Source organism: Lygodium microphyllum, chromosome 1, assembly GCF_053477565.2.
Source record: "Lygodium microphyllum isolate KBCC chromosome 1, Lygodium_microphyllum_v1.1.10, whole genome shotgun sequence".
Classification (NCBI taxonomy): domain Eukaryota; kingdom Viridiplantae; phylum Streptophyta; class Polypodiopsida; order Schizaeales; family Lygodiaceae; genus Lygodium; species Lygodium microphyllum.
The window spans coordinates 82,699,018-82,711,200 of NC_141135.1; the positions used below are offsets into that span (position 1 = coordinate 82,699,018).

General features: G+C 39.9%; 1 protein-coding gene across 1 annotated transcript in view; it reads left to right on the top strand.

Annotated features, from left to right (window-relative positions):
* AT-IE (histidine biosynthesis bifunctional protein (HISIE)) overlaps positions 1-11,935 on the top strand; it is a 28,754-nt gene extending 16,819 nt beyond the window's left edge. The window contains exons 2-5 of the mRNA XM_087678937.1: positions 10,067-10,312; positions 10,391-10,486; positions 10,576-10,730; positions 10,889-11,935. Coding sequence (XP_087535063.1) covers positions 10,067-10,312; positions 10,391-10,486; positions 10,576-10,730; positions 10,889-11,084 — 693 coding nt within the window. The 3' untranslated portion in view covers positions 11,085-11,935. The remainder of the gene's footprint in view (positions 1-10,066; positions 10,313-10,390; positions 10,487-10,575; positions 10,731-10,888) is intronic.
* The last annotated feature ends 248 nt before the right edge of the window (positions 11,936-12,183 follow it).

Here is a 12,183-nt window from a genome sequence, read left to right on the forward strand (position 1 = left end):
TCTCCGCGAGAAGTCAGCTTTGTGTCGCTCTTAGGCAATGATACCATGTAAGAGTGCGCAATAAAAGAAGGAACTCTAACACAGAGGAAGAGAGAGACAATCTACAAGAGAAGAAGAAAAGAAACCTCCATTGAACAAGGAACAAATGCTGAATACAGAAGGATTGATCAGTCCTTGCACGCAGTCCACAGCGTCAATGAGGGCACTAGATCAGGCTGATGACAGCGGCAACACCGAAGACGGAGGAAGATGACGGAGTCGGAGTGTGCACTTGCCAAGGAAGGAGAGAAGATAATAATCTGATTGATTGCCAAGTGGGAAATGACTATAAATAGCCAAAAAACCCAAAAACTGACCGACCTGAAATTTGAGGCAAAAAATGTCCGACCAGGCATTTAATGCTGCTAGAAATACTCAGAAAAATCCCGAAAAGGGTGGACAATGTCAAGCAGGTGAGGCAGGTTGAAGAATGCAAAAACTGCCCCGAGAAATGCACATAAAATCCCGACTAGAGGAGAAAATGCACTAAAATGCAATAAACTGAGTATTCTAGAACGAGCTACCTCCTCCGTCAAAACAAGTGATAGACAAGTCAGAGCTCTTGAAGTCTTCATCTGACTCAAACTGAGGCTCATAGCAGGAGATGACAAGTCAGAGCTCCTAAAGTCTTCGTTTGACTCAGATTGAGGCTCACAGGCAGGAGATGACAAAACATGATAAATATGACTGCTTTTCATTTTCTTTGTGTGCCCTTAAGGTACCGGAAGATGCATTTCACTGCTTCCCAATGTGCTTTGCTAGGATTGGACATAAACTTGCTCACAACTCCCATTGCATGAGCAATGTCAGGTCTAGTGGCAACCATAGCATAAGAAACCCCCTACATAGAGCTGGCTGCCTTATCATCTTTTGGGCAATCTGCTTTGCTATGCCTAAGGTATGGCGGTAAAGGAACACCAAGTGACTTAGCATCTGTCATAGAAAAGCGATCAAGTACTTTGCTGATGTACTTTTCTTGTGAGAGAAATAAGAGCTGTTGCTCTCTATCTCTTGTCACACGTATGCCCAAGATGTGTTCAGTTGGACCCAAGTCCTTCATGGAAAAGGCTGAATGTAGCTGTCTTTTCAATGCATTAACCTGGCTTTTATGCTTACCAGCAATAAGCATATCATCCACAAAAGCACCAGAATTATACGGCTTCCATCACCATCAGCCTTCTTTATATATAAGTAGTGATTTGCATTGCTTCTTTTAAACCCATATGAGAGCATGAAGTAATCAAACTTTTTATAGCACTGTCTAGGAGCCTGTTTCTAACCATGCAAGCTTCTCTTAAGCCTACACATCAAGAGCTTCTTTCTTGGTATAACAAAGCCTTCTGGGGCTGTTTTATGTACAACTCTTCTTCTAAATCACCATGCAGGAATGTAACTCTAATATCCATTTGATCAAGTTCAAGATCCATAGATGCTGCGATAGCAAACCATATCTGAAGAGTGGTCATTTTAACAAGAGGTGAAAAGACTTCCTAAAAGTCAATCCTCTCTTTCTGAGTATAGCCCTTAGCTAAAAGCCTAGCTTTGTATTTGGGTTTGCCATCCACACACTTGATTTTATAGACCCATTTGTTAGGAATAGCTTTCTTGTCTTTGGGCAATGGAACCAAATCCCAAGTATCATTTTGATACAATGACTTCATTTCTTCCTGAATAGTTAGCTCCCACTTTTTCTTTAACTCACATGATAATGCCTCTTTATGTGTGTGAGGCTGACCCTCATTTGTTAGCAAAATATAGTCCAAAGAGGGATCAAACCTCTACATAGGTCGCTCGACATGTGTAGACCTTCTCACCTGATGATTTGTGTTATTAGGCAATGGATCCACATCCAAGGGAATGTCAATGACCTTATTATTGGGCTGCTGAACTGCATGTTCAGGTTGCTGTAATACATTTTCAAGCTGCTGTAATTCATTTTTAGCATGTTGATTTTGTTGCCCAAACTGATTAACGGCATCTCTTTGCTACCCATTTTCATCTGGCTCAATGGTGATGTGCTGATTATCATAACCAGCATCAAATGGAGCTGAATTTTCGGTGGTTGATGGCTGTTCAAGTGGCTGATCATGTTGAAATTTCACTTTCTTTTTGTGCAAATCATTAGATGTGGCACTTTTCAACAGCTTTGACTCACTAAATACCACATCTTGACTGTGTAGTATCTTTTTTGTGCTTGGAACCCAAACTTTATAGCCCATTTCACCTTCATCTCCATAATCCATGAAGATGCCTCTATGGGATTTCATGTCAAGTTTGTTCTGCTGTCAATAGGTACATAGCATTCATAGCCAAAGACCCTTAAGTGGTCATATGAAGAAGGTTTGCCAGACCAAACCTCTTCAGGGATGCTGCTTTCAAGTGCACGATATGGAGATCGGTTGCAAATATGTATTGTGGTTTAAGTGCCTCTCCCCAAAACAATTATGGGAGATTAGCTGTGGATAACATCTACCGAATCTTCTCACATAAAGTGCGATTCATTTGCTCAGTCACATCATTAGATGATGGATTATAAGGAGCTATAAGCTCTTGTTTTATCCCATTGACATTACAAAACTTATTGAATTATTTAGATACATACTCTCCTCCGTTGTCGGTTTTTATGCATTTTGAGTTTAATCTCTTTTGGGTAATAACAAATGCATAAAACTTTCTAAAGGCATCCAATGCCTCATTTTCAGCTTAAGCAAGTAAACCCATAGCTTTCTAGAATGGTCATCAATAAAAGACAAAATAACGAAAACCACTATGAGTTTTTATTGGTATGGTACATACATCAGAATGGACTAAATGCAAGATACATGCCTTCCTAGAGGCTCCATGAGAGTATGAACTCTTTACATGCTTTCCCAAAACACAGTCATCACAAAAGTCAAGCTTTGAGTTTTTCACATCAACTCTTTCAAGTGAAGAAAGTGCTTGTAAACCCTTTTGGCTCATGTGTCCAAGACACTTGTGCCATAACTCCTTGTATGACTGCACTTCAATAACTGCAACAAACTTTCTAGGAAGTGTATTGTAGTGGAGATAATATAGAGTTCCCTTTTTACCACCTCTAGTGACTAGCATAGACCCTTTCTGTATCTTCCACATTCCACCACCAAAGGTAGTGAAGTATCCCCTGTTGTCTAGCTGCCCAAGAGAAAGCAAGCTCTTCTTAATGCCAGCTACATACCCAACATCATGAAGGATCAATTTTTGACCATTTTCAAAAGCCAGGTGTATGGTGCCCATTTCTTCAATATCACATGTATGGTTGTTGGCTAGATAGACTTTCACAAGGTTACCTTCTGTATAAGAAGAGAAACATTCCAAAGATGGAGTTACATGAAATGAAGTACCAATGTCAACAATCCACGATTGTGACAAGCCATCATGAGCAAACAACAAGGCATTTATTACATTTCTTTTAGTGATATACATGTCTTCCACTGTTATAGCATCACATACATGGTTGTTGGCTAGATAGACTTTCACAAGGTTACCTTTTGTATAAGAAGAGAAACACTCCAAAGATGGAGTTACATGAAATGAAGTACCACTGTCAACAATCCACGATTGTGACAAACCATCACGAGCAAACAACAAGGCATCTATCACATCCCTTTTAGTGATATACATGTCTTCCACTGTTATAGCATGTGGATCTAAAGATGCAACAAAAAAATCAACATCTTTATCTTCTTCTATCTTTTTAATAACAACATTAGATACCACATTTGCATATTCAGTTTCTTTAGGGGTAGAGCTGCTATCCTTCTCATTGTTCTTGCCTTTTGCATTAGCTTGCTTCTTGTGTTCTTGCTCCTTTTTATAGTACTTGCAATTGGGCTTTTTATGCCCTTTGCGTCCACACTGATAGCAAGTGACATCTTGTTGTTTTTCCTTGCTTTTGTGATGATTTTTATTCGTATTTGCAGCATTTGACCTCTTTTTAGTTCGTCCTCTTACACTGTAGGCTGATCCATTGTTTTTCCCACCTGCCTTTCTTCTAATCTTCTCATTGAGAATAGAACCACACACACCATCAAATGTCAAGTTGGGTTTATTACTCAATAACACAACCAATGCTTCCCATGAATCGGGCAAAGTCATGTGCAAGAAGATAGCCCTTAGCTTAGGATCAAAAGTTGCCAAGCCTACATCCTATATGACTTAAAATACTAGTGAAAGCATTAAAATGCTTTGAGGCAAGCTTAGACTCACAAGCTTCAAGTTGACTAACTTTCGCATGAGATGTACCTGATTGACAGGAGTTGTATTCTCATATGTAGCCTTGAGTTTCTTCAAAACTGCATTAAGTTGTGGTAAGTCCCTTGATATCAACCAAGATATCATCTATGATTGACATCCATTTTAATGTAAGTAAGGGCTTTCTTATTCATTTTGGCCCAATTCTCATTTGACAAGCAACAAGCTTATGTTCTACCAAAGCATAATCACAATCCTTCAAAAAAAGTATATCCTGCATATGATCTTTCCAAAGATCAAAGCCCTTTCCATCAAATGTCAAGTTGGGGTTATTGCTCAATGACACAACCAATGCTTCCCATGAATCGGGAAAAGTCATAAGCAGGAAGATAGCCCTTAGCTTAGGATCAAAGGTTGGCAAGCTTGCATCCTGTAACTGTGACTCAAATATCTGTGAAAGAATTTATATGCTTTGAGGCAAGCTTAGACTCATCAAGCTTCAAGTTGACTAACTTTTCATAGGAGTTGTATTCTCATATGTAGCATTGAGTTTCTCCTAAATTGCATAATTAGTGGTAAGACCCTTGATATCAACCAAGATATCATTTGTGATTGACGGCCATTTTAATGTAAGTAATGGCTTTCTTATTCATTTTAGCCCAATCCTCATCTGACAAAGCAACTGCTTATGTTTTGCCAATGCATAATCACAATCCTTCAGAAAAAGTATACCTTGCATATGATCTTTCCAAAGATCAAAGCCATTGCCATCAAATTTACAAATCTCTAAAAGATTCTTTGTGTCAAATGTAGATGCATTGCCAACCATTTTCAGCAATAAAAGCGTGCAATAAAATGCTGAATACTTTCAGCCAATAGCAAGGTTTCTAAATATAACAGCAAGCACACATACTTGTACTTCCAAAGGTGTCCAAGAAGCAAATATTTTACTGCAATTTTAGTTCCAAGTGCTGATTATAGCATGTACATGAATCAAATCAAATACATTTGCATAAATGATAGCTCCCACTTCAATAATACATCACCATAATGCCCAAACGCAATAACCCAAGTGCTGTATGTATTACTGTTCCACTACACAATGAATATTCAGCAATACATGTATCAAGAGAAGCTACCCTTTTATAACGTTTGATATATCCCAAGTCCAAATTTCTCCCACTCAGCAGTGAATCGGCTATAATTTCACTGTCAAGGTACAAATTGGCTTAAAATGCATCACCAATGTAAAGGCCCAAAATTTTTGCAATAAATCTGTTCCAATTGCATTAATTCATCATCCTAAATATAAAATACAGGTAAATGTTGCAGATATTTCACAAATTCTGCGAAACCCCTAAATTTTGAGGTCCAAATGTGTGCAAATTACTATGAAATTGGCTCGGTTGAGAAAAGTTTTGACTTGTGTAAGAGAAGCCCCAAAATTTTTGAGGCAAATGCACACAATGCCTTCAATTTCTGGGTTAGATGCCATTGTTTTGCATGACCAACATCAAATCCGAGAAAAGCCCCAAATTTTCAAACATAAATCTGCACAGATTTGGGCTCTGTGCTTGTGTGCATGAACCGCTGCTAATGAACAAGGGGCCTGATTGCTAGAATGAATTTAAAAATGTCAAAAAAAGTGTCGAAGAGCTAGACCATTGACTCGTCGATTGCTTGCGAGTTGTTGCCAGTTGAAACGTTGGCCCGGATGCTGTGTCTGGTCACCCCTGACCTGTTTGTGCCGCCTGTTGCTATTTGATTTGCATGCGAGCTACTTCCATTTAGCTATCGCTTGCAGAAAACATGAGGTGCTTGTCATGATTGCGCGTGCTTGAAATGTTGTCGCTTGATTGGTCATACCTGCTGCATATTGTCACACTTGCTGTCGCCTCATTCCTACTAGTCAAACTGATCATCACTGATTGACAATGGCTGCCTATCCCGATCCTCGAGAACGCAGACTCGTTTTCCAATGCTTTGATACTAGTTTGAATAGTGCGAGAGGAAGTACTCAAGAAATGTGCGTGTCAATTGAGGTGTGTGCAATTGTTCAGTGTAGTGAGAGAGTGAAGAGTTGAGGGATAGGTGTGTACCACTGTAGTACACATAAAGAATAAAATAATGTATTTATACTTAGGGTATGGTATACTTATACCTGTAAGGATGTGTTCACATGTGTAAATAAATATATACACGGGAGTAGCGTAAGGGCCTTTACACCCAACATGAAGTGAGCGATACGCAGTGGAGATGCAATGGCCAACAATGGTGATGGTAGATAGAGAGAAAAACCTAAGCAGCAGTAGAGAGTGCTATAGTAGAGAGAGAGATGCACGATGTGTGGGCACAATAGTATACCTCTTTTAGGTTTTTGAGATTGGTATATAAAAGTACAAGTACCAAGGGTGTGTTCACACCCGTTCACATATAAAAGACACGGTGGCATGTTAGGTACACGAGGGGCTAGTCAATTGGATGCAATGATGCATATTAGTCAAGTTGGAATTGCAACCATGTGAAAGAATAAAGCATTGCAATACTTAAGGGGAAGAAAGACCTATAACCTAGTGGAGGTTTTGAGGCAAGTAAAGATAGAGGTAGTTTGTTAAGCTAAAAATGCATTAGCTTTACTTAAACAGCCCCAAAACTTGCTTAATTAATGAAGAAACCTAGTTTATTTAAAAGAAACGTGATCCTAGAGAGTTTCTGTGTCCCATAAGCACAAACCCACTTGGGAGGGCCCAAACTTTCTATAAATACATATGCTGCCCTCCATTCAGCCAAGAATCTCGTTTTTGCAGATTTCAGGTGTTTTAGCTTGCTGCCTATATCCCGTTCGCGGAGGACATCTCAGTTGGAGCTGTCTGTTGTTGTCTCCATCAGTTGGCATCTGATTTCGAGCCCTCTTCTCACAATTTGGAGCTGATCCCAGCTAGGCGATTGCTGTTTCTGCACAAATCTATTGCCGTACTGCGAGCCACGTCATTTGCAGCCTGTGTTTGGCAGTTTTCTCTCTTCTTTTACTATCGCTTAGCTTTTAAACAGGCTATTGCTAGGTTATCCAACCTGCGTTTGGCAGTTTTCCCTCTCTTGCAAGCTGTCCTGCCTGCGTTTTTAGACTTTTTCTCTCCTCATTGCTGTCTGCATCAGATCCAGCTTCTTAGTGCTGCGTTTGTGGATGTTCAACATCCGGAGGCTGCCTTGCTATGATTCGGAGTACGACACACTCTCTAGCTCATTACCCCCTACCGTGATCCTTGAGATACAGGAGTTCGAGATTCAGTATTCATTCACTGCATAATGTGTTTGCTGCATGAACATTGTATATTCAGCAGTTATATCACTTCAGTTATTTACTATATTCATTGTCTCTGAGTTACCCTAACCCTAACTGTGTTCTTTTATCGGTTTGTGCTTTGTCGTACGATTGTTATTTGTGTTTCTATATCAGAGTATTTCTTTACACAGTTTCCATATGCCTCTTGGTGAAGCTTTAGGATTGTTTCACCAATAGATACAAAGTGGATGGAAGAGGATGACTTGATAGACCATCCTTAGTTGTTGCAACTTTACCAAGTTGCCTTTCAAGTAGAGCCGATTTTGGTTCAGGCTCAATTAGATCCAACAGAGCAAGGGTTTGGAGTATTACTTGATACTCAAGGAGAAGGTAGCACTTCCACTCCTCCAGTTGTGGACAACTCTCATATGTAATGGATCTTGGATGTATTCAACATGCATCCAAGGTATGTCTACCAGGAGGTCACTACTCAATTTACTAGTCACTGTAAGATGCATGCAGATGAGTATGTTAAATGTTTGTTATCGCAGCTTTGCGACTATACTTTTGCATCAATTTGGGATTAGTGCATGATCAATTGGACATGAGCTTTTGCCTTAGTTTTAAGATCAATTTCAGCTCAGTTTTTTATCAGTTTGAGAAATTTTTGTGGTCGCTTTTGGGATCAGTTTTGTATTAGTTTTTGCATCGATTGATCAATTTTTACAATCAATTTTGTCGCAATGAAAATCTGGAATTTCTCTCTCTACATCACTCTCTCGTCCCCCAGTCTCTGAAGTTATCTTAGCATTTTCTAGCAGTCTGAGTCATTAGAGGAAGAGATTTCAGTCAATCTGTGATGTAAATCCTATTTTACAACATAAATTAGGGTTTTAACAACGGCCTCGGGATGCATGCTTAGAACTGAGGGCATAGGACTTGAATTCCAGTAGCTGAAATTGAGGAATTTCAGGTAGATTCAAGAGGCTAGCCAGCCAATACGAGATTTGGGGTTGAATTTGTCTTTTGAGGAGTAGAGTGAAGGCCAATCCCCAAACAAATGAAGGGGTAAATTGGTTTGGAGGCTTGTGGTTAGAGGATTAGTGGAGGAGGTCAGAGGATCTCAGTTGTACTCCATCCATTTGCAATAAAAGTTAAAGAAATACTGCAAGGGGCACTAGTGGAGAAGGTCAGAGGATTTCAATTGTACTCCATCCATTTGTAATAAAAGTTAAAGAAATACTGCAAGGGGCACTAGTTTTGGGGTTGACAAGCTATCCAATGTCTAAGATTGTATTGTAAAGTGTGCAATGCGGTTTTGTGGATTTGTTAGTTGCCGTAATTAAGTGCTTAATTAGGTTATTTACCACTCGATCTAAGAAGGAAGGCTGGTTTCATTGGGCTTAGATCCAAGTGTGGTGATCATACTCAACATGGCACAAATGAGTAAGTGAGGCCCTTTTATAGGACTTTAAGCACCCTAAAGGATGTGTTCACACGTGTTCACAGCAAGTCACTAAGTATGGGTGCCCCTCTGAGATGTCCAAGGATGTACCAATGTGTCCATTGTGTTTGATGCCAGAGTAGTTGTGGCTGATGAGAATGATAATGTGGCAGTTGTAGATGGTGGCTGTCCTGGTGCAGGCTTGAGCTGGTTGTGTAAAGCATGCCTTATTTGTGAGAACATCTTTTGAGGTTGTTCCCATGTATTAGATGGTTTTGTTTGTGCTATAGTTTAGATTGCTCATGCAGGTGGGGAAGGTCACAATGTGTGCATTATCACCCTGTCCATGTGCTGAGTGAGTTAAAGCTATCTTCGCTCCCTCTGCTACTACTCCCCTAAGGGAATAGTGCAAGTCGTTCCTCATTCTTATTTCTCATTGTTTATATTGGTGCCCCCTTTTTAGGGTTACAACTCCATAAGTAACAACACTGCTCCTAATGTTCCCCATTGACTCAAATGTAAGATCACAGATAGGAGATGAGCAAGACTTTCAAACCACTACAAAGAGAATTGTGACTGTGCTTTGGTTTGTGATATATTGTGTGGTCACTTGCACATCAGGCATCCCTGTTTTAGTGTCTCAGCCTAGGTTCTGTACTTGCATCTTGCTTTTTGAGCTGGGACTGTCTGATATTGTCTCTGTCAGCATTGTGATTATGTTTGACAAGTGTAGGTGCTGGTTGTATCCATGGAGTGTTGCTGTGGATTTTCCTCTTTGCTTGTTTGTTGGATTGCAAGTGAATCTGTCCATGTCATTTATGTTTTTCATATTTTTCCATTGCTTGGCATTCAGCCAAACTGTGAGTCTCAATGGCTGGTTGGTGTTGTTGCTCCCATGCTTCAGTATTTTCATTCTTAAAGTTGGCTGCTAAAAAGTTAAGCAGCAAGCATGTCCTTCTTTCTGTAAGTCAACAAGCTTATGTTTAGATGCAGCGTTTTCCCATAATGTCACAAACATCTGGTTAGCTTTCCTTTCTAGTATTCCTTGTTGCTAATTTGTTTGTTTTTCTCCTTTTTTTTCCTGGGAGGTGGAGTCTATTCTGAAATCTGTCAAATGGGATAGCAATGGTTTGGTGGTAGCAATTGCTCAACATGTAAATACTGGAGCAATCTTGATGCAAGGGTTTGCGAACCGTGATGCTATCTCTGCAACAATTGCATCTGGTAGGGCTACTTTCTACAGCCGCTCGCGCTCATCACTTTGGACAAAGGGGGAGACATCTTTCAATTTCATCAATGTGGCTGATCTGTACTTGGATTGTGATCGTGACTCTGTAAGTTTCTTTTGTATTACTGCATTACACTTGGATGTTAAGGTGCAAAAGGGTGACATGGCAATTGAAATATCGCAGGTAATATATTTGGGGCTTCCTGATGGACCGACATGTCATACAGGTGCAGAGACATGCTACTTCACTCCTGCATGCGACCTGGGCAAGGGGACTGAGGTTAGTGAATGGACTTACGATGATCTTAGAAAAAGTAGGGGTGCACTATTCATCTCTAATTAGCGTATATGTCTGTGTGCACTGTGTAGGCCGTGGTTAAAGAATGTGCATCTACTACTTTATACTCTTTAGAACAAACTATTGCAAAAAGGAAGGAAGAAGTGATGGGGATGTCATCATCATCAAAGCCATCTTGGACAAAGAAGTTGCTGCAAGACCATCGGTTACTCTGCTCAAAAATACGGTCTCCACCTCTTTACACTTTGTTACTTGTGGATTTGTAGTCTGTACTCATACCCTATTTGCTTATGATAGATTGACCCTATTTGCCTGCCTGGGGCGTTCGTAATTGATTTTCTTTTGCCATTATTGAGGTAACTCTAGCGCTGTTTTTGGCTGCAGTGAAGAAGCGGATGAGCTTTGCAGAACCCTTGAGAATGGTGAGGGTAAAGTCCGCACTGCATCTGAAATGGCAGATGTTCTATACCATTCTATGGTCCTTCTTGCAGTGCAAGATGTAAAGCTCGAAGACGTCATAGAGACACTGCGAGCTCGATTTTCTCAGTCTGGGATTGAAGAGAAAAAGGGCAGGAAATAAGGCCGTGTCGCAAAGAGAGCATTCAGATAGTAAAGCCCACTAGTTTTGATAGAGCGGGAGGCTCTGTGTCACCAATTTTGAGGGAATCGGAGGTCCTGTAGAGGGTTATCTCAACCTTCTGTCACAAATGGTGATAGAATGGGAGGTACCAGGCAATTGTGTCGTCTGTTTCACACGAGAGAGAAAGAAGGCAAGGTGGGTTTCATTGCACGCTTAGGATTGTTCTCTTTTTAAGACCATGTTTACATTCATATACCTTCAAGTCTTTGAATGGTTGGTTGGTTTACATGTCTAAGCAAGAGTGCTCCATGTAGGATGTTGGTTCAAATCTTGTGTATCTTGTACTTTTGTCGAAGAAATCTTGCTCTTGTCCACCACCCATAGGCCGGACAATCATGTCATGCAACAAGCATCACTTTGATCAATCTCTTCTTTACACATTAGAGTCTCATCGTCGTACTCATCAACTTTTACATGGTTGCTTGCTCACTTTGAGCCCACCCTAAATCCATGTGGGTGGAGGGAGTTAGAGTGTCTCCCTCCTCTGTTCTTGGACTTCACCTAAATTATAATTGGATACAATGGGCAAACTCTTTGCATGGTTCTTTAATGGGTACAAGTCTCAAAGACACGTGGGTGGTCTAAATGGATGGGTGGCCCTCTTAAGGGGTGACTATCACAACTCTCCCTTAGCCTTTGTGGAATGTTTGAAAGAGATTACAACCTCGATGTCCTTGTGTTTCATTGTTTGGAACTTCTTTCCTATTGTAGACTCTTGGAATTGAGTGTCCATTATATGTCATGCATATCAACATTTGAATTATCTTCAAAATGTTCTTTTATATTAGTTACATGTGTTTTGCATGTGTGTGCATTTTGTTTACCATTTTTTGTTACATGTTTTTCCTTATTTTGCTTGTAATAATGTAAGGACTGATCCATTTATATTAAAGAGATTCATTAATTTTTAAACACATGCAACTAATTTTCGTTTTTCCTAGATCCTTTTTTTTTGGATTTTTTGGATTGAAGATTATTTTGGACCTTTTAATTGAAGAAGAGAGAAAAGTTGAAAATTGAAAATATAGAATAATAAGCA